At 37.7% G+C, this 24,369-nt stretch overlaps 1 protein-coding gene across 2 annotated transcripts in view; it reads right to left on the reverse strand.

Moving 5' to 3' along the window:
- The window catches only part of Map3k20 (mitogen-activated protein kinase kinase kinase 20), a 122,684-nt gene that overhangs the window by 12,473 nt on the left and 85,842 nt on the right, over positions 1 to 24,369 (reverse strand). For both annotated transcript variants that reach the window (XM_019204969.2, XM_010607009.2), the window contains exons 7-10: positions 19,223 to 19,309; positions 14,157 to 14,231; positions 8,223 to 8,329; positions 1,013 to 1,148 (exon numbers count right to left, since the gene is read on the reverse strand). In XM_019204969.2, coding sequence (XP_019060514.1) covers positions 1,013 to 1,148; positions 8,223 to 8,329; positions 14,157 to 14,231; positions 19,223 to 19,309 — 405 coding nt within the window. The remainder of the gene's footprint in view (positions 1 to 1,012; positions 1,149 to 8,222; positions 8,330 to 14,156; positions 14,232 to 19,222; positions 19,310 to 24,369) is intronic.

Below are 24,369 nucleotides of genomic sequence, written 5' to 3' on the forward strand. Positions count from 1 at the left end.
TTTTTTTTTTTTTTTTTTTTTTTTTTGGTATCAAGTTGCTTCCCTGAACAAGTTAGAAAAAGACACAAACTATTTCATTCCTTAGACACTGGAAAATGCTTAGCAAATGGACATCAGTCACTTAATAGAGAGCAAGACTTTTAAAGAAAGTTCTTTGGAGGTCACAAAATTAAGGTTTTTTTTTCCCCCTTTGGTTAAACTGGCATAGAAACTATACAAATGAATTTAAAATGTTTAAGTTTATTTTTAATCTACCATTACTTGTGATTTTAAGTGTACAAATATTACCCATTAAAAAACCCTGGAAAAATCAATGATAAATTTAGATTTGATTTCGGAAAATAAATCTTTTAAAATAGGGAAGAATGCTGAAATTGAATTAGATTTTAATGTATCATGTCAGCATGTAAACTCAAGATTAGTGTATAAATAGCAGAACCTTTAAAAAGAATTTTTATGTTCCTCTAACTATAAGACTTGGGGAAAAAACAAGTCTTCCTAGATGTGGAACATACTGGAAACTTGTTCCAAGAGAAATCTTTTCCCAGTCTTTTGCTGCCCACGATCCTAACACCAAATTGAGTAAGAAACAGTAAGGCTTATCATTTATATGTCATCTGTCTGGCTCTGTTTTAGAAGGAAGATGTAGTAAGCTCTGACACATCAAGGGCTGCCTCAGAGTTATAGTTATTAATTACTGATGGCCTAAAAGTTAATCAGAATTTAGGGACATGTTCTGGGAACCTAACAGATACTTTGAAAATACATGGGATTTCATTTTTGTAATTGTAATATACAAACCCACTGAGAGAATGACAGTTCTTAAGGAAAAAGCCAGAAGTTAGGAAGGTTTTTCTTCTACACTTCAGCACTTGGGTCATTTACACTACTTGTTACTAATGCAGGCCTTGACACACAGGAGGGAGGAGGCAGGGAGAAGGGGTGCCTGGCTGCCATGCTCAGCCACTGCTCTAAGTGCAGCGTTGGGGAGCCCGAGCGGGAGGACACTCACCGGGGTGTTGGACTGTTCCGTCAGCTTCTGCTCCCACATCTTTAGCCGTCTTTCCCGTTCTTTGAGCTCTTGCTCTTTAAAGCTGAGATCACGCTCTAGCTTCTTTAGCCGCTCAAGGGTTGCCTCAATTTCGCACCTGCGTGGGGATAACTGGTTTAAGTCTCAAATCTACTGAAGTGACAGCGGATGCTCAGTGGGTCCATCAGAAAGCTAATCAGTGTAAAAGACTAATTAACACAGGGAGGCTTTGAAATGGAACAGGAAACGGCCAGTAGGGATCATTCACGTTCTTAAAAATCAAGGGGTAGCTTCTAGTTTGGAACAAGCTCAAAGTGCTTCAACAAAGCACGGCTGAAGAGCAGCCGGAATGCAGCACCACGGTGGAGCTGGGACCCCGGGTTGGCTGGTTCAAGCTTATAGCCACCAAGCTCTCCAGTTTACAAAGCACTGTTACACAGTCTCTCATTTTATTCCCACAGACCCCCCCCAAAAAAAAACCCAGATAAGTTTGAATTATGCATAGGAAAATGACATTCATTCAGGTTAGGTGATCAACAGATCACCAGCAAGTGACTGAGATGGCACTTTAGCCTATCTAGTGGCCGAGTCACCCAAGAAATCAATTGATTAACCTCAGTTCCTTTGGTTATAAGGGATGGTGGCTGCATCATGTCAGGGCTCCACAACTTGACTGATCCTAAGAATTACCTGGGCAGCTTGTTGAGAACAAGAGCCAACTCTTGAGACCTTTCTCAGGAGTCATAATTCAGTAGGCTAGGTGGGGACAGGAATTTCCATTGTTCAATAATTGATCCAGGTAGCTGTTACAATCAGGCAATTGTAGGACACAGTGGGCCAGAGCAACTCTCAGGAGCTCTAATAATTTTTAAAGGAAGTTCCCTCCTCCGTCTTTCTGCGCAATCAGCTTCACACTTGGAACAATATGCCTAGTAGCAGAAACCCGTCTTCACCGAAACTGGCACTGGGAAGGTGGCTAAGCACAACCTTTTTCTCCTTCAGGGATGCTATGATGTCAATGTTTAAATTTATGCTCTGCAAACTGGAAGTTCTTACCTTGAGTTTTTGAAGAAGTAAGCCACAGTAATGAGAGGAAGCTTAGGACATAGGGAGTGAAGTAGAGGGAAGGAAAGGCCAGAAAGGCACACAGAGAAAAAGAAGGAAGAGACTGGAATTGGTGACCAGTACAGGCTGCATCGCCAAGGCTGGGACTTTGAATGTGGGAGAGAGAAGCTTCTAGATTTAAGTTAGTGATTTTATGTAATCAAAATTTGCGTTTTTATTCCCAGACAAAATCAGAATAAGTGGATGGCTTATTCTGATGCTCTCACAGATAAGAACTAAATGAATGAAAACAAGAAGGTTCTAAGTTTTAATTGGCAAAGCCAAACTAAGGGAACATCTACTGGAATGGGAATGGATTTGGGCCCAAGGCCTCACTCCCCTGCTTGTTGGAAGCATTCCTTACAGCAAGGGAGGCAGCAAGTAAGCATAAAACATACTGGTGTGCTGCCCACAAATATCAGCACTCTCCCTTTCCCTGGTGCCACGTGAATAAGCATAAAGGGAGAGAATCAAGTCCCTAAAGAACAAGGCACTAAAGGAGCAGTCTTTCAGAATTATGTCTGTATCATAAAGTCTAAATTTGTTTTTGACAAATTATTTATTTCTGATAACTATCATTTAATTTTTTTGCCTTACAGGAATTCTAATACATTTATTTTCCATGTTTCCTATCAAAAAGTAAAAAATAGTATGATAGTTTTATAATTGCAAATGTCACATCTAATGTATTATCTTTTTCCCCCATTAAGTTTATAGGTACATTTAGATATACAGTACAGCTATATTCATCAATGGGATCTTGTACCTTTACGTGACAGGTCTTGGTTATTTTTTTCCCCATTCCCCTGCCCTTCCTTCACCCCACTATCATTTAATTTATTTCTGATAGGGGCCGGGGATTTAGCTCAGTGGTTTGGTGGCCTGCCTTGCAAGCACAAGGACCCGAGTTCAATCCCCGGTACCCCCCACAAAATTTTATTTCTGACAAAAATATTATATCTCCCTAAAACAAGTGAGAGAATGGGTAGGGTCGATATGACAAACTTTCAGGTAAACTGTTCTAACAAAAGAAGGGCATCCTGATTTCAGCCAGCGAGGGCCAAAGGGTGGCAAGCAGGCCGCACGGCTGGGCATGCCCGTTGAGATGAGACACAGTGGCCTGGACCTCTAGTCTGGGCAGCACTTGGCCAACCCCGTCCCCGTCCCAAAGGTCTTGCCAGTGAGACTGATCTCACTGATGTCCTTTCCAATCAGGGTGAACGGCCAATACATTCTGTTTCAGTTGTAACTGAGCCCAAGGACTCAGCTCTGCTTCCAGCTCTGGGAGCCCTCTGTGAGTCTGAGCCCTTCTGGAAAGCACATCAAAAGCTAGAAGGAAGCTGACAGCTGTGGCACAGAATCACTGACTGGGAAGATATGCTTCCTCAGTCTGTCTCCCCTGGCCCAGCTCCCTGAACCTGCACCCCAGCACCTGAGCTCTGTGTCATTAGGGATGAACTAAAACCCGAAGTCACACAGAGGCTGCTCCCCTTTGCCTTTGCTGGAGCACTGCTTTCCATCCAATGCATTCACTGATGCATTTATGTAACCTTTCTCTGCTAAAAATACAGTTTAAATGTCTTAGTTCATGAAAATTATGGTTAACTCTTAAATCCAAATGAGGTTGATTTCAAATAGTGTCAACTTTCCCTATGCTAAAAACCAGCAACAAACTGTAATGATCTTTCATTAGACAGAAATTTACTTTGAAATAAAAATTTAATTTTCAAAAACAATAGCATGGTCTTGTGTACTTATATTACATGATATATTAGTATATTAAAGTTTGTATTAAATAATTTGTGCTAATATCCAAATTGCAGAGATTACATTTTGCTGATCTCTGTTTTTTGTTTTCAAGAAGACATGTCATGGTGAGAGTACTTTGGTCACCAAGGAAAAAATACAACCAACAAAGTATTTTGCCAAGAGACACAGATCTGAATGCTCCATCACAACCCCACGTAGCTCACTCAGAGCAGACTGCCACAGATTTGCAGACAATCACATGGGCCAGTGACAACTGAAACAGCACCAACAGGAGGACATGTTTCTGTCCCTAATGTTTATTTATGTCAGTAGGAAAAGAATCAGGCTGAGGTTCGGATGAACCTCAAATGTCAGGTACTAGATTTCTCTCCCATCACTTAGTAGGTCAAAGGGAAGAACACAGTTTATGTGGTTTCTAAAATAATCTAGTTTTAAAAGAATTTTCACAAAATAGACTTTCCGTCTGGTCTATGTGTAGAGGAATCTTTATCAGAAAGCAGTCATCTGCCAAAAGCACCAGAACAGGTTTGGAATCAGACTTCACTGTGACTCTTGTTTACAAGAATATTCTTTGGATCCTGGTCACATGGTTTTAGGCACCAAAAAAAGTTGAGAGAAAGCAGGGAGTAGTCTGAATGTGTCATCCTTTGAAATATCCAGATGATCTGATAAACACACATCTCTCTTTTTAGCACTTGGCATATCAAGTAGGAGTCTTATTGTCTTAAGAATAGCCTAAAATGATCATGCCCTGCAAAATGTCTCACAGCTAAAAGAGTCTGGTTAAGTGAATATTGCACATTTACCTGGGGATGACATGACTGGTGGCCATGGTCTGGCAACAATACTGCACAGGTATGCACCGACACACCTGGCTTTCACCTTGAAGTATTTTAAAAATTAAATTTGTCATTCAACTAATCCAGGCTTCAAATATACAAATAAAAAACACTCTTCAATAATCCCATTACTCAGTGATAAACTAACTGCTTTATATTCCCATGTCCATATACATATGCATACAAATACGCATTTACTTGACAGAAATGGGATCATTCTAAACAAATGAGACCATAGAGCCTCTATTTAAAAATTAACTAGCAGATCTGTGTAATCATGAATTTTTCTGAACTATTTTATGTATAGAGATACTGCCATTTTTTAAAACCATGACTCTTGTACTTCATACCTTTCTAGCTGCACAATTCAAATGAAGCTCACCTGAATAAATGCCCACACATTGCTCATACAGCCTTCCCACTTATTTGCTTAGGAATAAAATAGTAGTAGTAGGATTTCTGGCAAAAAAAAAAAAAAAAAAAAAAGAATACTTTTAAGGCATCTAACTTTTAGAAAGCTGTATTTTCCTACTAGCAATGCACTGGAAAGCCTACATCCCTGGATATTTTTCATAATGTAAAATTTTCCCATCTGATAAAACAAATTATGATCCCATGTATTTGTCTGATTGCTAGGTGAGGCTGAATTTTTAAAGTATTTATTAAACATTCCGCATTTCTTTGTATGAAATGGCTTTTCATGTTCTTAGTATTGTATTTTAATTAAAATGTTATTTTAAAGATAGTTTATCAGAGTGGTTTTCAGTGTGTGGGCTGGAGACTCATGAAATGTTTTCAAAGGATTCTTAAAGTCAAATTGGTTTTTAGAATAGCAATAAGACAGAATTTCCTTTTATATTCCCATTCTTTCAAAGGCTTCATAACATGTGACAGCCATAGCCTAAATGCAGAAACAAGATTTACTACTGATTTTTAAATGAATCAATAAATGCATATTTAAATTTTTTTCTCATTTTTTCCCCCAGCACTGAGGATTGAACCCAGGGTCTCAGCATGCTAGGCTGGCCTTGAACTTTCCATCCTGCTTCAGCCTCCTGAGTAGCTGGGGTTACAGTCACATACCATTGTTCCTGGCTTCAGTTCTATTTTTTAATGTGGTAGCTACTGACAGACATAACTCATTTAAACCAAAGTTCTTTGGATTCTTCAATAATTTTAAACAATGTAATGGAGTCCTGAGACAAAAACACTTGAAAGATGAAAAAAAAGTTGTAAAAGCATGTCATTTCTCTTGGAAATTTATTCATCACGGGTATTGCTTTCATCCATATGAGGGTCTTAAAGTTTTATACATAAAATTTACCATCCTCTCTTTATTTTCTGATTTTGTTGACATACTTTAAAAGGCTTGCTATCTCAAGGGTATTAATACTAGTGCTAAATCCACTAATCCTCTGGATAGCAGATCAAATAGCATTTCCTTGGGGAAACCTTTCATTCTATTCTCAGAATGGATCAGATTTCATGATTAATACTCTCAGATAACCAGTACTTCTCTGTCATGATGCTTGTCAAAACAGCAATTAGTTATTGGTGTATTTATATTTAGCAGTTTATCATTGCACACTCCTGCTGGAGGGCGCCATGTGCTCTGAGATAGCTGGACTTGTGGCTATGGTTTGATACCTGGGCAGCCTCAACCACTCCTATCCTATCCTAAGTTCAAGAAATCCATGAATGGAAGCAGAGGAAGCACTTCCATTAACTTACACATTTGTATTCTCTCACACAAAAGCATTACATCTCTTACATTATGACCGCTATTATGACTACTGTGGTATTTTCTTTCTTTTTTTTTTTTTTTTTTTTTTTTTTTTTTTTTTTTTTTGGTACTGGGGATCGAACTCAGGACCTTGGGCTTGTGAGGCAGGTGCAGTGAAATAAATCCCTGGCCGACTGTGGTATTTTCTTCATTCCTTCCCTATATATTTTGGGAACAGCTTTGCATGCAAGGTGTGTCCTAGCTGCAGTGGGGACAGTAATGAAAGAAGAGATGGTCTGCCCCTCCCACATTTTGGCCAGTGAGATATAAACACTGAGGTTCAGAGGACACAGGTGGGCCTGACCTAGCCTGAGGTCAGAGGAACCCGCCTGTGGAGGTATTAGCGAAACAGCTATCCGAATGGCTGGCAGGAGTTGGGGTGGGGTCAGGCTACTGTACTGCTGAGACAAGATAGTTCTATACAACGGAGACCGAGTGAGGGAGAACATGCCTCAGCAGAGAGACCAAAGGCCAGAGACTAGGCAGTAGAATGATTCTCTTAACAGTGAGGCTGGAGTCTAGAGGTCTTCTGAGTCTTCTTAAGTATTTTGGTCTTTGTCTTAAGAGTCATGAGAACCTATGCATAGATTTTATTTATTTATTTATTTTTTGGTACCGGGGATTGAGCTCCAGTCCTTGTGCTTGCAAGGCAGGACACCGAAACGCTGAGCTAAATCTGCAGCCCCCCCATGTATAGATTTTAAAGGGTAATGGTCTCATTAGATGTGCACTAACCTCTTACTGTAGGAAACAATATTGCTTTGTTTTTTATTACCAGGGATCGAACTTGGGAACTTGTGCTTGTGAGGCAGGCGGCAGCACCAATGAGCTAAATCCCCGGCCCTTGTAGGAAACAATATTGCTTCCCTACTTTGTTAATTATTTCAGCTCAGAGAAAAGTCTCTCAAACCTAGACTTGAGCTCAATAAATTCATTTTGTATGCCTAAATAAAAACTTATTAAACTCACTGGCTTTAGGTAGTTACGCCAAACGAATAATAAATATGGCTATTGTAAAACACCAAACAGCCTAAAGAAATGTCCCGACTGTCAAAGTGTGTGCAGTATTCATCTGGCATCAGCAGGTGGCGTAAGGCATCCTGTTACCGCCGTGCTGTCAGGAGCAGAGATGAAACTACTTAAAATCTCTGCTGAGTCAGGGGAGGGATAGTCTCAGTTCCCAAACATGCTATTTATATTCCTGCATCATGTGACCTGGCTTATGTGTTTCATCTTAGGCTTACTTTTTCCACTCACAGAATTTTCTTATTACTAAGTCTGTATTACACCTAACAAATTTTAATAGGATTTACAACATCCAAAGTTTTCTCTGAGAAGTTTTTTATGGTCTCCCTACCCTTTTGCACTAGTGAATTCAGTGCTCTGCAACTATCAAGGCTAAAGAGTATTTTTATCTTTTACTGGACAGGGGCCAAAAAAATGTCTGGTAATCTTTTGTCTCAGAAGATATGATTTCAACCTTCTTTCCAAAACTCAGACATACACTAAGGTAACAAGCTTAGAGAAACACTCTTTCTTGCTTAGATATGAAAGGGAAGACTTATTAGGTCTCCAAAATCTTAAATTTTTTTTTTTTTTGTGCTTTTGTGCTGGAATCAGGACAATCATCAAGGCCTTGAATTCTCTTCTGTTGAGGCTGGTGATGGACTTTGAAACTGGGGCCAGAGCTACTCACCTCCACTCTGCCTTGTTGTGCAGGAATGAGTTACACTGGTCAGGAAGGCTTGCATCATTTGACATGGAGTCCAGAATTGAAATGATTTGCTTGAATGATGGTCGTTTCTGAAGAAGAAAAGAAGCGCAATCATGTGTTGAGCCTTAAGAAAGAAGAGAAAAATGTAGACACCCACAGCCTACTAATAAGCTCATCTAATCAGGACCAAATAAAGCATGATAAAGTGTTTTTTTGTTTGTTTGTTTTTGTTTTTTGGATTTTCTTGAGACAGGGTCTCACCATGTAGTTGAGACTGACCTGGAATTTCCTGCATAGCTCAGACTGGCCTTAAACTCAGAGCGATCCTCCTGCCTCAGCCTACCAAATGCAGGGATTACAGGCGTGCACCACCACACCTGGCTATGATACAGTGTTCTGATGTGGTTATTTCACAACTGTAAAATCACTTTGGTTTAGGGAAGAAAGGATATATGTCCAGTCAATTTTTACTCCTACAAATAGAATCAGATGTTGTTTTTCTACGACATGGCCTCAAGCTGAGATAACTAGTATTTTTCTGTAGGTAAGGAGTGCACTAATTTTCTCTGGGAGGTGTGATTAAGGACTCCTAAAAGGAAAAAGTCACTTAAAAATCTATATGATGGAGGGCTGGGGAATTAGCTCAGCAGCACTGTGCCTACCTGGCAAGCACAAGGTCATGAGTTCAATTCCTGGTATTGGAAAAAAAAAAAAAAAAAAAAACAACTACGTAATAAAGGTATTAAAAAGTTAGTGGTAAAGTCTGCATGGTGGACATGTTAGTATTCCCAATAAAATTCTTTCAATTTTTATGTAAACTTGAAAATTTTTATATGAAATTCTGGGAAAAAATATCTATCAATCTATTGGAAGTAATAAAAATTTTCAAATCAGTTGGGCAGCAAAGAAAACAATTTTTAAAGTTACCATAACTTCATTGTTCTCAGTATTTATTCCACATTAGAACTAGCTTTAGTGCTGGGATACTATAAGACATTGTTCAACAGAAACTGAAAAAGCAGCAGTTAAGCATATTTCTTCAGCAAGCAGTAAGTACACTAGTCTTTCTCGTTAGATTCTAGCCAAGGTTGAAACAAAAGGTTAAAACAAAAATGGAGAAAGATAATAAAAGGATGATGCACCTTCTCTCTTCAGCATGCCTCATAATTATACCATTTCTGAACAAATTACAGTCATGGCAATTAAAACATGCATTTTAATTTAGGAGCATAAAAACAAGAAGGAACAATGCTGAGGTGGTGGCTTGCTCTCAGGACTTGCGTGTTTCCTACATTACTAAGAAAAGCAATTTTTCTATTTCTCAGAAATATAAAACTAGAATATTTATTGAGATCTGCCATTGTTGTTGTTAAGGATGCATGTGCTCTTGTGTGTGTGTGTGTGTGTGTGTGTGTGTGTGTCCTTTTTAAGAAGGTCTATGTAGCTAAATGTTACTAATACACAATTAAGCCATCTAATAAAGAGGAAGATAGCTTCTATAGAAAATTGAAAAAATACTCTATCTTCTTTAACTTTGTTTGTATATGTCAGGTTTTAAAAGAAAGAATGTTTTCAATGTGAAATAGGAAGAAAGGGGCTAAAGGTGTAGGGAAAGTGGGAAGGGTAGGGGAAAGCTAATAAGGGAAAAGAAAAATATGAGAAAATGAAGAAATGGAAATGAAGTGTTTGTAAAGGGGGAGGGGAGGAGGGGTGAAGGGAGGGCAAGGACAAGGGGAACAAAATGAGAACCGAGGCCTGTCCTGTAGAGGTACAAGATCCCAATGATGAATGTAACTGTACTGTATACCTAAAATGTACCAATAAATTCAATGAGGAAAAAAAAAGAATGTTTTAATTGTTTGCATAGGAACTATTATATAATAAATATAGGGTTTTCATTTTGCAAGGCAGAAGGAAGAGCTAATGAAATTTTAAAGAATTATATTTTGCCTGCATTTAATTATTCTTGAAACAACGTAAAATTTTTTTAATTGGATGAGAAGCATCTTTAGAAAAAAATCTTAATTATATAGTCAGACTCTACTCTCAGATAGAAATGATGAAAGTGAACATTTAAAAAGCAGTGAACAGCTGGGTGTGGTGGTCATGGCTATTTGGGAGGCTGAGGCAGAAAGATCACTTGAGCCTTGAGTCCAGGAGTTCACCATCAGCTTGGGCAGCACAGCAAGACACTCTATCTCAAAAGTAAACAAAGGACTGGGGATTTAGCTCAGTGGTACTGCACCTGCTTCACAAGCACAAGGTGCTGAGTTTGGCTCCTAGTACCAGAAAAATAAAAATAAATGTAATAATAATATGGAATTTTGTGGTGATATTTTTAAGCATCCTGGTTATAGAATATATTTGGTGTAGAATCTGATGGACATTCTTCTGGGGACTTAAGAGTCCTTTAGGTATTATGAAAATTTGCTTATTTAAAAAAATATAACTAGATCTTTTATTAAGCAGCCCTATTATTTCTCTATTTGTTATCTCCATTTTATAAATAAGAAGAACTAATCTCAGAAAAGTATAAAATGCCTGGCATCACACAGGAAGCAACTTACTGAAACAAGAGTCTTCTCTTAAACTCTTCCCATCTTTTACCAGAAGGGTAAGATGTTACTTTCTCTTGACTTTAGCTACTGAAATTTCATATTAAGGCTTAAACCAATACTCCCCTTTCCTTTCTTCCTTTTTTTCTTCAAAGAAATATTCTGAGCACTCAGGGTAGGCTGCTAGAGTGACCTGACACTTACCTAACACCAGCTCTCACTTACACACATCTTACCCTTCTCACTGCAAAAGAACCCCAGTTCTAGAGATGGGCCAGATATTTTAACCTATGTATTAATACTCAAAAGTCTAAGGGTTGAAAAAGAGGTAAAATACTTTAACCAACTGTTGCTCTCCAAATTTGCAAAGGACTGGCTGGGTTCAACTTCTGACTGAATTGTTATATTTCTAGCCAAATAGCTGAAATGTACCTTGGAAAATTTATTATGGTTTGGCTTCTTTGGGCAACAACAAATTGGGCATCTACTTAGCAAAATGATAAAAAGTCTTACAAGGAAACACACATAAGAACTAGTTCTATGGCCTTGTAGAGCTTGCAATTCATTTAGAAAGAAAAGGATATTAAAACAAACAAAACAATAAAAGCAACATTGCAGCACAAAAGAGGGCAGTAGGCCAGCTATACTGGGGCAGGCAGAGTAACAGGATGGTCCAAAGATGAAGAACGCAGGGAGAAGCACAAGACATCAGGGCAGTAACAGTAACACCAGCAGTCGGGGAAGGAAAATGTGCAGTGTGTGCCTGGAGGTGAGCAAGACGGAAATGAAGGCTGTGCCCATTGTACAATCAAATCAAATACAGGGGCACGGCACAGAGTAATTTTATCAGAGTAAAATTTCATGGCTTTAGGAAACAAAAATCAACTTTAAAGCCCCGTTATACTTCACATGGCAGGAACATAAGGTTCTTTTAGTTTTACAGAAAGGTCAGCTGTCCACATGTTGGGGGCCTGACAACCTCATGACTTCTACACTGGGCCAAATATCCTTGGTGTGTGAGGTGTTTATAGTGTATCACTTAATCAATGTACCATAATGCACATGCTTACCTTGTACTGAATGTAGTACTGAGCATCCAATTAAAAAATTAAAAACTTATTTTGCAGACAGAAATATAATTACAGTTATAGAGATACAGCTGCATTAATGTAATCTAAGGCAAATAATCTCAAACAAAATTTCTATTTAGGTATGACAGAAAAAATACTACCCAAATCACTGTACATGTTACAATGGATATATAATCTATGGAAGGAGTAAAGATAGGGTAGGTAGTATGATGCCTTTTAAACAGTATAAAATAAATATTTTAAAGTAAGCTTGCACATATCTGCTTACAGTTTCAAGTAGATTAGATACAAAGTACAGACATTCTTCTTTTATTTTTTGGTACTGGGGATTGAACTCGGAACCTTGTGTTTGTGAGGCAGGTGACGGAACCACTGAGCTAGATCCCCACCCCCAGACATTTTTTTATTAATGCTTAAAAACCCCACATGCTGCAAAATCACACACTAAAAATAATAAGGCCAGGACCAGGGATTTCACTCAGTGGTACCATACCTGCCTCGCAAGCACAAGGTCCTGAGTTCTATCCCTGGTACCAAAATACTACTACTACTACTACTACTACTACTACTTACTACTACTACTACTACTACTACTACTACTACTACTACTACTACTACTACTACTAAGGACTACACAGGGGTATGGGAGACCATTCAAAACCCATGCAAAGAATACTAATAAAAATAACAACAAACAAATAAAAATACTAATATAGTTTAAAAACAGGCTAAAGTCCTTAAAAATTATACTAAATAAATGTAGGACTTGAAAAAAAAGGTGGGAAAGATTTAAGAATAGGAGGAAAAACTAAGATTGAGGCAGCTGAACGGCAGGATGAAGGCAGAATGCACCGGGCAGTGGAACGGCCCTGCATGCTCCAGGCGACAGTGACCGGAGCGTGGGGAGTGAAAGGACACCACAGCACGGGGCTCCTCGCTGCCTTGCTGGCTGCTCTGCTGTACTTTGCCCTCAATGCAGAACAGTGTGCTAGGAAACACTGTGCATGAGTCAACACAGACTGTGTGTTTCACTAACATGGTCCCCGTATTCACGGACTGTCTCTGAGCTTCCCCACCAAAGTGACCTGTGATAGAAGGGCAGACTTGGCTGTCACTGTCCATTTACTTGATGCTCCCATTGGAACTGGGTTAAAGTTAAGAAAAATTCCAATTTCAGTCTTTCTTTTTAGGCCTGTATTTCAAAGGTCAGTTGTAATACCTCTACTTCTATGAAAAACTGAACAGATTTGAACTATAAAGGGTTTTGTTCCTTTCCTGGGTACAACTGCTCTCTTATTCTAATGTTTACTCTGTTGAGAATCTTATTCTTTAATTTTATTATGGAAAAGTCTAAATATACATAAAAGTGGAGGGAACAATATAATGAACCTCTATTAAAATTGTTTTTCAAAGCTTCATAAATTATCATGGCCAATCTGACTTACTCTACACTGTTAAACCTTTTCTTTCACCTTTTTTTGATGCAGATCCATAACTGGCCTATCATTTTACCTGTGAATATTTCCGTATGTGTGCAAAGTCTTTTAAAATGGTCTTTGTAGGGAAAGGAAATGGGTCCATTGTGCTCAGATATAACCACACAAAAGCCTAAGTTTTTGGATTTCTCCAGCTCTACTGTGATAGCTTCAAAACATCGATGAAATTGGACAGGAGGATGTACCAAGAATCTCTAGAAGTGCTACTTCTGCCTGCTTCTTGGGTAGAAAGGCAACACAGAGTAGCGTTAACAGGAGGGACTCAGTTCAGGGTGCCTAGGTTCATGCCCAGCCCCACCTTTTAGCTGTGTGGCCTTGGCTCTTTACTTAACCTCTGCCTGCCTTGATTCTTTTAACTGCAGGATGAGGATAACAGCAACTCCCATTTCAAAGAGACATTCTAAGGAATAAATGAGTTAATATACATAAAGTGCTTGGAACAGTGCCTGGTATATAATAAGTACTGTGTGTTAGACATTTTCATAACATAAAGGAGCAGTGGCTATTATTAAAGATTAAAAACAAAAAAACAAAATTATTTTTACTGAGTCAAGAATAACAAAGCATGTTATAAAGAAGTCAGTAATGAGACTCTGGAGATGGTGATAAGGCGACATCACAGAGGGCCTTCACAGTCAGTCAGGGGCTCATAGGAACAGTAATCCATCTTTGAAGTATGAGGAATTCTACTACTCCAAGTTTTAAAAACTCAAAACAATACAAACAAGTGAAATTTCAGGATTCTAGACAACAACAAAACAACCAAAAACATACCTTGGCATCAGCTTCCCAACACTGATGTAACAGTTCAGCAAAACTTCTGGGGCAACTGCTTGGAATGGTTAGTCTCTATACCAGGAGAAGGAAAACAAAACAAGGATTTACTCATTCAGGTGAACAAATACTAACTGAATGGCCCTGAAAGAGTTAATTTAGGATCATACACAAAATGCGAAATTTAAAAGTTCCATGGATCAATATGTGACAGAGAATTTATGTTGAAATTTGTAATATCTAATCTCTAAAGGCTCTTAATTTTCCTTAGTGAATGGAGAAGTCAGGTTCAAGCATGACTAATGTAACAAAACAGCAGGTAAGTCTAAAAGAAACAGTAGTAGGACAGGGCAAGTTGGAACCTAAATGCTAAATCTAAAATCACAAATTTATTACCATAGACAATATATCCAAACAGGCCATGTAATTAGGAAATCAGTTTAGTTTTGGGCAACAGGTACCTTATTCAGAAAACGTCTGCGGCCCAGATGATTAGAAATAATTTTAACTAATTCTGCATTTTGTCATTGATAAGACATTCTGAATGCATGACTCACTATGGCTTTGATTTGGTTAAATCCATTTAGTGTAGGGACTGGATACAACACAAATCATCATATAAGGAACAACCCTGTTCTAACATTCTATACAGTAGTGGTTCTCATAGAACATGTCAAGCCCCCATCCTGAGGAGGTCTTTTTGTTTGTTTTAAAGATTCAAAGGGCTCAGCTATAAATAAGTGGTAGACCTGCCTAGAATGTGTGAGGCCGAAGGTTCAATCTCCAAAGCTGTAAAAATAAATGAATGCTAATCATCTTTTAATATACACGAAAGCCCTACATAATCAAGAATTCACTTACTATTCACCAAATATCAAATGTCTTATGTATATTCACATAAGCAAGAGAAGCAAGCAATGAAGTTTATAATTTTCTGGGCCTAGGCTCTAACTCTGATTTACAAATAAACAATGCTTTTGCAGCTGTTGAACATTATTTACACAGGTGCAAAGACCTAAGAATGCTTCAGGATCTCCTCCAATGTGGCCATGCCTGACCATCTGTAAAATGCAATCTATCTATTTCATTTATTTATCTTTTATAACACAGCACTATACTGACGTCAAATACATTGTATGCAGGTAAACTGTGCTTCTCCGAATTTCCTACCAAGGGACTGAAGGGTGCTATGCTAACACAGGGGTTGAGAACTGTTGCACTACAAAGTATGAAGAAGATTTATTCCCTAGAAGTCTTGCAAGCAGAAAACTTAATACTGAACTTAGCTGGATTTGGGAGAAGATGCATGTAAAGCTAGAAAGAAAACTGATGATCTGTTTTGGAATTATGGATAATGTTAAAATCAAAACAAAGTTGACAAAACAATCCTCTCCAGGTTAAAGACTAACCAAAGCACTTTTAAACTTCTAGTCTACTGATCTCACAGATTAGAGTAACATGTATTAAACTGTACTATTATTTTATTGTAAAGCTGACCCTTGTAAGAAGGAAAACCAAGTGTTTCCTTTTTTCTTCTTGAAAGAATATATCTGAGAGGTGGGAAATAATAAAAACACATTATAAGTGCACTTATGCAACTAAATTTTCTCCATGTGTAACTAAAGGTGAGTTTTGGGGAAGAGCAACACTTTTTAATAAAACCTTTTCTCAACAATCTTCTGTGAACTGAAATGAGAACTGGCTGAATACAAATGAGTATTTCTGGCATCTTTTCTTACTGAAAAACTTTTTAGACACATTACACAAAGAAGCATTACACAAAGAAACAGTCATTTTAAATAACATACAATGTGGTCAAATATCAGTTGAGTCTAGACTCGCTTTAAGTAAGGGATTATTTTGGTGCATTAAAAAGTACTTTAAAATAGAAACCAAAATGTTTAAATCCTGATTACATAACAGTGCACACTCAATGCATTAAAACATTCTGAGATAATGTAGCACCAGGATTGCAATATATAAAATTTAAATATTTAAAAATAAAAGTTCATGTTTAAGATTAAAATATTTCCCAATCACTAAATTAGGTGTAACATTTAAAAGACCATATTTTTTACACTATTTCCTACATAAGATGTAAAAATTATTTTAAAGTCAAATGTTTATCTTTCTAAAGTATAGTCAAGAGGAGGACATCTATTTTTCGAAGGTTTCTATGTTAGTTTTACTTTTGTTCAAAAAAGATTTTATATAAGAATCTAAATATTTATAAAAGTAGAAATTATGCTACCAGAACACCTGAAATGCTGATCAAGTTTCATGGGAATTACAAAGCAAATAAGCATACTGTTTTATTTTTAAAATTTCTTAATTATATAACTCTTAATTTCATGGTTTCTATAAAGGTTCACTGTTTACTTGGTAAAGTTTATCAGAGCTTTATGAATCTAGTTTTAATATTGGAAAAGATAAGTGTTTAAAGGCCTTCATTAATAAGGGATTAGAAACAAAAAATTTCAGATATAATTTTACAAAGTATCAGATGTCCAATAGATGTAAATCACAGTGATGAATCATGAAACCAAGTAAGATCTGGCATTGGTGAAGAGTAATGTATTGATCTTGATTCCCTAGTTTTGATACAGACTATAACTACATAAGGTATGACCAATGGGGAAACTGGGGAAAGGGCATACAGGATTCTTTACAATATTTTTATAAACTCCTAGGAGTCTATAATTATTTCAAAATTAAAAATAAAGAGCAACTCTAAAAACTGGGTGACTGGATCACAATTAAAATTTCTCCCTGACAGTTTAAATACATCATGCTTTATTTAAATGAAGCCTGTTAAAAATATACCTACTTTTTTCAACCCCAAAACTGAAGGTATTCAACAGTTAAAATAAGTAAATAAAATAAAATAATTAGAAGTTGAAGGAGTTTTGTGAACTACATTTCTTTAAGTCTCAATTTTGTTACTGAGTTAAAGCAATCATTGGGAATTACTGCTATATCGAGAGAATGTGTTCTGGAAATGAGCCTCCATTTATGAAGTGAAATGAAGACACGTTCTTAAATGACAACACTCGAAATTGCATTTGTACCTCTATATTGTAAGCAAGTAAGTTCTGTGCAGAATGACAACAGCACTCATTCTTACAATACCCACTTTTAAAGTTCATTAGAAAAACATCGAGAGAAGTTATGTGACCATGTGGATTCTTCCAACTACCATATTTGATAATTATACTGTGGGAGGTCTTTGAGCAGCTGTGGAGCTGATCATGAGAACACACCATGGGTAAACAGTACACTCTGTGGGACCTGAGAGGGACAGAAGGAGGCTGCCCCCTTGTGCACAATGCATAAAGAGGTGCTGAAGGTCATTTGTGGGAATTCCTAAACCTTAGGCAGCATCTAGGATCATCCTTCTCTTCAGCTTTAAATATCGAATGCTTTTAAAATGCTTTAGGTTTGCCTGTTCTGCCATCCTTTAGAATGGAATATTATCTAATATATTAGTCGTTCCATCTCATACACACTAAGAGGGTCCAGTTAGCTTTAAAAACCCTTTCTCCTGGTTTATCTTAGTGCAGTGTGGAAGGGAGTTGTGAGGGGGTTGCTCTGCTCCAGAGTCAACTGAAGGTCAATAACTCTCTTCACTTTTCATCTGGAAGCCCCAAACCAAACATCTAATCATCTCACTGCCAAAAGAAATAGAACAGAAACAAGTAGGTCCTCATAGCCTAAAGCTATATTACCCTGCGTTGAGGTCTTCTTTAAGGGCACACTCAGACGTACTATCACATTTAATTAAAATCAAGCAGCTCCTGTGAAAGCAATGAGTAAGGCACATTTAACTCTTTCTCATTTCTTAAATTGACAGCTCTCTCTCAGTAAGTTCAGCTATCATTAGTATTTCATCCATCTTCAATGAATTAGGAGGACAAATTAGTAAGATTAACTCTGGATTATGTGATTAAAAGATGGAAACTTGGTCTCTCCTACTCAATAGCAGATTTTTATTAACTTGTTCCTGAAACTTGCAAAGGGAGCAGATCAATCTAATTCTTTTACAGAATTAGAAAGGGAATATATTTATATATTTGCCTTTTGGAAAATTATTTTATCTTAAGGTTGCACTCTTACCCTTTGTGGAGGGCTCAGATAAGATTTGGAAATGAAGAAGTTTGTAAAATAAAGTTGTTTTGCCTTACAAAGACAACTGCATGCTCCTATTACGTGATCTGAGTCCTCATAATACCTTCATACTGGATGCTTCATCCTTATGCTGAGAATTTCCATGGCTGTGCGATTCAGGCACAATTTTAAACCTTTCAAAATGTAGTTGCTCTCTTTGATATGAATGTGCCATGTTCTCTGATGTAAGGCTCATAGGTCCAACTAACTGAAAGCCTCAATTTGTGGGAAGAAGAAAAGCGAGGCTGGGGACACAGCACAAACGGTGTTTACGCCACTGAAGTTCTTTTGAAATGGAAAGGCTCTGCATGAAGAAGCGAACAGTTATGCCACTGCCTCGCCAATTCCAGTGAGGAGCTCATCTTCAATGTAGTGTTCAACGTAGGTGGCAAAACTGTAATTTTTCCCTTTTTTGAAACTATTTTTTCTTCTTTTATTTTTGAAATTCTCATCTAAGCGACAGTTTCTTGTACTATAGTGACTCCTGCTGGGAGAGGTAAGTTGAAGTAGCTGAAGGTCTCTTACAGATATATCAACTCCCGGCCAGTAAAAAAGATGTCCTAAACGCAGGAGATGGAGTTAAACTGTTCCCCTACCTTGGACGCAATGGCTTCTTTCATCACTAAGAACAAACCCCTAGGTTTTACAATTGAGACTGAGAAACTAGTACAGTACTTGTACAATTTTTGATCTACAGCATCACGACGTGAAGCTGCAACAATTAGATGTAAAGGGTCCATTCATGAGGAATAACATCACTTTGACCCTTTGTGTTAGCTCCTACTGCTAATCTTTCCATAAGCGTGAACTTACTTTCAATTTGAAGAAGATGAAAAAGTCTTTTGCAAAACCCCAATACTGTTTTCTGATCTATGTACCTGAATGGAGAAACGTAGTCTTACCTCGTTTTTTTCCACTACAAGCCAAGCTACTTGTAATCCTTCCAAACCTTTAAAGGGGACCTCCCTTGTTAGCATCTCCCAGAGAACCTGGAACAAAAAGAAAATGAAATTTTTATTCTTGTACTTTATATTTTTGGTATATTACTGAAACTTTATCTATCATTTAATTGTATCCAGTTACCAGGTACAACCAACCTCATCTGTAGAAACTTGGACAAAATCTATCTATATGTATTTATTCACACATAGGACCTCTTTCATATTTTATGTACTTTTTTATAAAGGAAAAACTTAGTTTAAAAGTTAGAGTCAGACTTAAAATTTTATGAAATCAACAAGCCTGAGTGATTTAACTTCATCTCATGAGTTGAGTTATATTCTCAAAAATCAGATTGTGTTTTGTTAGATAAAACTCATTCTGCCTTCAACCTTTGACAAATTTCTCTATAAGAGAATAACAGGGAATTTAACATTTTTAAAGGTTCAATAATAATATTATAACAAAAACAAGACCCCAATCTAAAACACTGAGAAAGCCATTTACACTACAATGGTAGATCTTTGCAAAATTATATTTAGATTTTGTGTTTTGGATAAATTTATCTCAAAATCAATCAAAATAAGGAATCCATTTTCCTCTACCTATAATTTATTATACCATAGTCTAAAATATAATAAGTTTTATATACACATAAGCTGACCGTATGTGAGTTTATGTGTATATTAGTCTTTATGTAGCTCCTGAGATAAGCATGATTAACAAATCTTAATGAGAATGCCCAAAGCAAAATTGGTGCTAGAAATGCTGATTTTGGTTACTCATTAAACACTGAGTAGTGGAGATTTGAACACTCAGATATCCAAAATTTCTGTCTAGTAATACTTTGTGAAGTGCATAAACAATTTTAATTTGATCAATAATAATCATAATAACAATCACTATCACTTACTGAGTGCTATGTTCCAGGTACCCTTTGTCTGTATCATCATGATCAATGTCAATCTTCTCACATAGGTATTATCCTCATTTTATTTTTTAAAATTAAGTTTATTGGTACATTTTAGGGATACAGTACAGTTTACATTCATCATTGGGATCTTGTACCTTTACATGACAGGTCTTGGTTCTCATTTTTTCCCCTTGTCCTTGCCTACCCTTCAACCGGTACTATTCTCATTTTATAGGAGAGGAGAGTAGGATTTCAGAAGGTTAAATAAACTTGATAAAGACATTTAGTTACTAAGTGACAGATCAGAATATGAACTTCTTGTCTCACCATGAAAGCCAAGTTCTAATCCCATCTCATGTAATTCTACGGAGGTGGAAGCTGCCATGGTAGAGAGAAAGCGAATTGCCATGCTGTAGGCACCCAGCCATGGCAAAGGCAACAAGAGACTCAGCCATTTGGGCTTAAGATTTCTCTTGTTCTAAACACAAAAGTCTATTTCTAAATGCAATGTAAATGGAGTGTACTCTATTCAAACAAATTCTGTAAACCTCCATCCACTATTTCCTCAGCTAGCATTCAGTCTTATTTGAGCCATAACATGTTAAATGAATGTGAGCTAATACGAAGATAATTAGCAGGAAAATCAGGGAAATTGGCAGATGCTGCTCAAGCAGGGGGAAAAAATTCACTGAAGCCTCTTTGGGCTTTTAATCAAGTGTGTAAGGTACTTCTTTAGAAGAGCTACTGAATAATTCTATTTGAGTCACACAAGTGATTAGGAAAGGTAAGGGGCATCCCAGAAGGGGACAATTCTAGTGATGGCTGTAAGTAAGGGAAGGGTAAGAGCCAGCCCAGGTATGCAATCACCCTGACACATGCCTGCGCGAGGGAGGAGGCAGCTAGAGGGCTGAGTAGAAAACGAAGCCCCTCCATTTGCTGCAGTGGTGCTAGGGCTGGGGGAAAGGACACGAAGAGCAAATAAATGGATGCATTTGACATTCCTAGGGAGAAAAGGAAGAGGGAATTATCTTCAAACAAATCAACTGCTCCAGACTGTTAAATGTTCAGATGAGCAGCCTCACACCTCCTCCTTTCTCAGTTTGGCCTGTGCATACATTACACTTGTTTGTGTGTAAACACACACACACACACACACACACATTCACATATTGGTGCTGAGGAAACAGAACCAGAAAACTATTAATTCTTCATTCTTTATTACAAAATACTCTGCTGGAAAATTCCCAAAACCTAGTAAGATCTGAGTTCTAACCCTCAAATAAATGACAGGTTCATTTTACTCCTTCTGACTTGCAAGAGCCAATAGTGGCACTCGAGTGTAAAACTGTGGGGACAGCAGCAAGAATGCCCATGAACTGTCATATTTTGAAGGCCATTTGAGGTCGAAAGTTTGGTTCCACTACCAGGACATCTCACTATTTCTTTTTATTAATTCTCCAGATTCAGGAGTGCACAAAAAAAAGTAGGCAATATGAGATGGGATGGCTTTTTCTACACTCACAAAATGACAATCGGCACACGAAAACCTTTGTTAAAGAATTCTGTTGAAGAAGTCACTGAGGTCTAAAAATATATTAAATGATGCCCCAAAATACCACTTAGGAGGATGCAAGCCAAACATTATTGTGATCTTACACCTTAAAAATTATTTTCCAACTCATTGTATATTGAGACATTCTCACAGTTAAACTGTGCTCACAAGGAAAATTTCTATTTTCAGTTTACAGAGCAGAAACTTGGACGAGGCTGTGTACTTCTGCCTTTTCTCTTACACACAATAGAAAGCCATTACCTGAGCCTAGCAGGTTCTGGAACATGACTCACAGACAAGTGCACAGTGAGGCTTTCTCTTAAGCTACTCAGTTTTCAAAGCCGGTTTTGGCTGAGAAACTCCTAGGACCGAAATCTTTTCTGCATTGTCATTAGGGTAGCTTTGTTTCTAGAGAGTAACAATGCCTTGTGTTCTTGGAAGGCTTATTCTTTCAATGATTTTTGCCTTCTGGAAGTCCCTTCTTTTTTTGCGGATTACACACTAAACATACTTTCTGGTCCTTCAAGAGAAGTTATCATAAGAGGGCAGGAAAATCTCCTTTCTTATAAAATAAATAGAGGAACAATTGCCTGCCTAGCAATGTTTATCCCCTTAGAAACAAGGATCCCAGGAACCATTTCTGGCATTGGCACATGTTTCTTTAAGGCAGTATAAGGCAAGTCAGTCTTGACATGTGCTAGGAGGCAACATGCATCTATGAAGCTGAGGCTGCTACCCTTGAGAATACTAGAGGTTAAATTCTTACAGCAAGCCTGAAAAAACTGAAGAATAAAAAGCAAAAATAAACTGTAACTCTTTTTTGTGGCCTTATTCATTGGTGTGTGACTATTATGTGTGAGGGGGATGTTTCAATCAACAGCATAAGCTCTTAATGAACTACAGGTGCTTTATGCAAACAGATGCTCCCACCGACAGAGTTCTGGCTGTGGACCTCTTTTTGAAAGGACATCAAAAAGTCTGAATCATCATGTTGTTTTCTTAGGTAGGTAACATTTTCAGTGTTTGTGGAGCACAAACTTCCAAAACCAACATGGTCCCAACCATAACAACCATCCTTGCTGGCTCTTTCATTTTATATGTACTTTGAACACATAATGCTTTCTTCATTTAAAAAAATGTGTGATTATCTAAAACAAATGGTTCTAGAAACTATGCCTCATACATTTTCTTTCACTAACAATGTTTACTTTGAACAAATGTAAAGAGGGGGTTGGAATCAAACACAATCTTAAGTCTTGTTTATAATTAAATTAGCAGCCATGCAGTTTTCTGAATGGAATTCTGCAGATAGAGCTTGCTGCCAGAAGCACACGAGCACAGCATTCTGAGCAAACCTTCACTTCACTAGACAGATAGGAGAAGATGCTTTAAAGCTGAGTCACTGAAGGGGCATGTCTCTTTCCACCAGTTAAGGGAAGGTACTGGCATAAAAGTGGAATTGATATTGACTCGATCTGTCCCGCGGTTGGGGTGCACAGGTTCTGTCTATCAATATCTGGTTTGTAAATAAAGAGCAACTGTGGAGATGCTCTATGGCATCTGTTTGTTTGCTTCAGCCAAGCAAATGATGTGACAGAATGATTTGTTAAGTATTGGTTAAATCCCTCCCATGGTAAAACCAAACCAAACCAAGCAAAGCCAGGGTGAGTGAGCAAGAAGATAGAAGGGCTAGTTGCAAATAGACATGCTCAGGCCCTTCTCCTGAAAGGTGGTGTGCATTTTAATATCACAATTAAAATAACACTCATAGCTCCAGAAAGGTGGACTCAGACTGTGAGAGAGGTCAAAGTGTGGAAGGTCCTGGAAAGATACAAGAAAGATCCCAAGGGTGGATGCTTACCTCTCAACATCTTTAACAGTTTCTGAATAAAAAAGGCATCTGTTCTTGGTTATGGGTACTAAAATTATACTTCGGCTAAGGAAAAGCAGATGAGTACATTTCACACTAAAGTTCCTGGCAACTGGAAGGCTTTGAAAGAAAGTGGCTTGGAGTTTGTTTTCATAAATGAAATACTACCACAACCAAAGGTTCCTCCTATACATAACACAATAATATCTTTTGGTAAAATTTCTAATTGGGAAACTTAAAGATTTAGGTGAATTTTCAAAATAAAAGCATTGTATGGGCTCAGAGTACAAAATGAGCCTTGAATGTTTTCCACTTCATATAATTGTGCAAAACATTTTAAATATTGTGACCACCTCAATATGTTTATATGCTCCTATATTCACATGCACCTAACAGGAGTAAGATCCGGTCTCCTGCTGAACACTGGGGAAGTGAGCTAGAACTCAGGCCACCCAGCCTGTTCTAAGCCTGGCTGCCTCTTCCTCCTTGAACCCTCTTGTTCCAGAGGGGTCTACAAAGGAAGGCCTGCTGCCCAGCAGAGTGGTTTAAGGTTTTGAAAAAACAAAGGTAACTAGGCAACAGAGAATATAAGTGGCCCTCAAAGCCAAAAGAATGCACTATCTGGTCCTTTACAGAAAAACGTTATCTGGCTCATGTTCTACAGGATAAAATGCTATCTGTACCAATGAGCAGGCTACTCCAAATCCAAATTATCCTTATCCTAAGTTGGAATCTAGTACAGTGCCTAACTCAATCCACACACACACACACGCAT

This window comes from Fukomys damarensis, unplaced genomic scaffold (genome assembly GCF_012274545.1).
Source record: "Fukomys damarensis isolate Sample0158 unplaced genomic scaffold, DMR_v1.0_HiC HiC_scaffold_26, whole genome shotgun sequence".
NCBI classification, from domain to species: domain Eukaryota; kingdom Metazoa; phylum Chordata; class Mammalia; order Rodentia; family Bathyergidae; genus Fukomys; species Fukomys damarensis.